Source organism: Myotis davidii, unplaced genomic scaffold (assembly GCF_000327345.1).
Source record: "Myotis davidii unplaced genomic scaffold, ASM32734v1 scaffold142, whole genome shotgun sequence".
NCBI classification, from domain to species: Eukaryota; Metazoa; Chordata; class Mammalia; order Chiroptera; family Vespertilionidae; genus Myotis; species Myotis davidii.
Window position 1 is genome coordinate 110755 of NW_006294400.1, and position 1755 is coordinate 112509.

The 1755-nt window shown below is 62.2% G+C and overlaps 1 protein-coding gene across 1 annotated transcript in view; it reads left to right on the forward strand.

Moving 5' to 3' along the window:
* Positions 1–1755, forward strand: part of ASB6 (ankyrin repeat and SOCS box containing 6) — a gene marked incomplete at its 5' end in the record, with an annotated part of 14989 nt that overhangs the window by 10520 nt on the left and 2714 nt on the right. The window contains one exon of the mRNA XM_015567028.1: positions 728–909. Coding sequence (XP_015422514.1) covers positions 728–909 — 182 coding nt within the window. The remainder of the gene's footprint in view (positions 1–727; positions 910–1755) is intronic.

Sequence of the window (1755 nt, forward strand, 5' to 3'; positions counted from 1 at the left end):
TCCCGGCGGTTGCTGCCCGGCACCCATGGGCGCTGGCTCTCTGGGGCTGTGGGGATCCTGCCCAGGCAGTAAGGGTGAGACTTGATCCCAACAATTGAAGGGGTGCAGATGGTGAGACTAAGGCGGGGCGGGAGTGGGGGGCACCCGTGGGGAGGGAAGCGTGGCCAAGAGGAGGAGATGGCGGCCTGGGAAGGAGTTACAGGAAGGACTGTCCCAGGGTCTGGCTTCTAGGGACAGTCATGGCGGTTCTTAGTGGTCAGTGTGCTGGGGGGTCGCAGGGTTGGGGCTGGGGTGTGAAGCCCGGGAAAGCCCCGCAGACGGATGGTCCCCTGAGCAGGGTGAGCAGGGAGGGCGGGCTGCCGCCTGCCCTGGCGGTTGGGTTGCCTGGCGGGGGTTTCCTCTCAGCTCAGGGACAGTCGGTGCCTGAGGAAGGGCTGTCAGTGTCTGGCTCTTGCTCCTGGCCACAGGCTCCCCTCCGTCCCAGCAGCCCAGGGTGTGCGGCTCCGTACCCCAGGCAGGGGCCAGGATCTCTTCCCCTCCTTGGAAGGAGGCTGGAGACGTCCGGTCCTTCTCGGCAAACCTGCGGAGGCTGCTCCAGTTAAAACCTGGCTTGACCCACTGAGCTTTTCCAAAGAGAAATTCTGCCCCCGAGCCAGGGCCCTGCCCCCCGGGGGGGGGCGGTGTGAGGACAGCAGGACCCTCAGCTGGCCCACCTCTCTCCCGCCAGGCCCCGCTATGTGCCCAGCGAGGAGAGCCGGCTGCTTGTGCTCACCGAGCTTCTGGAGAGAAAGGCCCACTCCCCGTTCTACCAGGAAGGCGTGAGCAACGCGCTGCTGAAGATGGCCGAGCTGGGGCTGACCCAGGCGGCCGATGTTCTCCTGCGAAACGGGGCCAACCTCAACTTTGAAGGTCAGGGAAGCCCGTGGGGTTGGGGCGGGCAGGTGGCTTCAGTGCGGCCGCTCTGGGTGCCGGCCAGGCCTCTGGGCTCTGCCTGACTTCTCGTAGCAGCTTATTTCGTGGGCGATGGCTATGGAACCCACACTGGGTAGCCTCCCACCCGCGGGCTTCAGATGGCCCTTAGCACCTCTGGCCCAGGAGCAGGCTTGCTGCTGCTGCACCCTGTGATTGATTTAGCAAACCTTCCCGGCTCCCGCTAATTCCCTGCTTCCATCAGGGTGAGGTGCAGGTGCTGGCACTGTGCCCAGAGCTAAGGGAAGGTCATTTCCTGCCACTTACTCTTTTTTTTTTTTTAATGTGTTTTATTGATCTTTTACAGAGAGGAAGGGAGAGAGATAGAGACATCAACGAGAGAGAAACATCCCCTCCCACTGGGGATGTGCCCACAACCAAGGTACATGCCCTTGACCAGAATCGAACCTGGGACCTTTCAGTCCGCAGGCTGACGTTCTGTCCACTGAGCCAAACCGGTCAGGCTCCTGCCACTTATTCTGAGCCATCTTGCATTTTCGTTCATCCCACAGGAAGAGGGGGAAACACTGGGCATACGTCACAGCGGGACTGTGCTGGCTTCTGGCTTGTAGGTGCTGGGTGGGGGGCGGGAGAGGAGGGAGCCGTTCTCCTTTCCTCTCTGGCTTTTCACCCACGAGGGCAGCGTCAGCCAGGAGACGTGTGGGGCTGACTTATGACCAAATGGCGGTCTTTGCTCTGACATAGGACATGGCCAGGCATGGCTCCTCTCCCCTCCGAGGACCGGCTCAGAGGCTGCAGGCTCCTGGAGGGTCGAGGAGCTGAGGT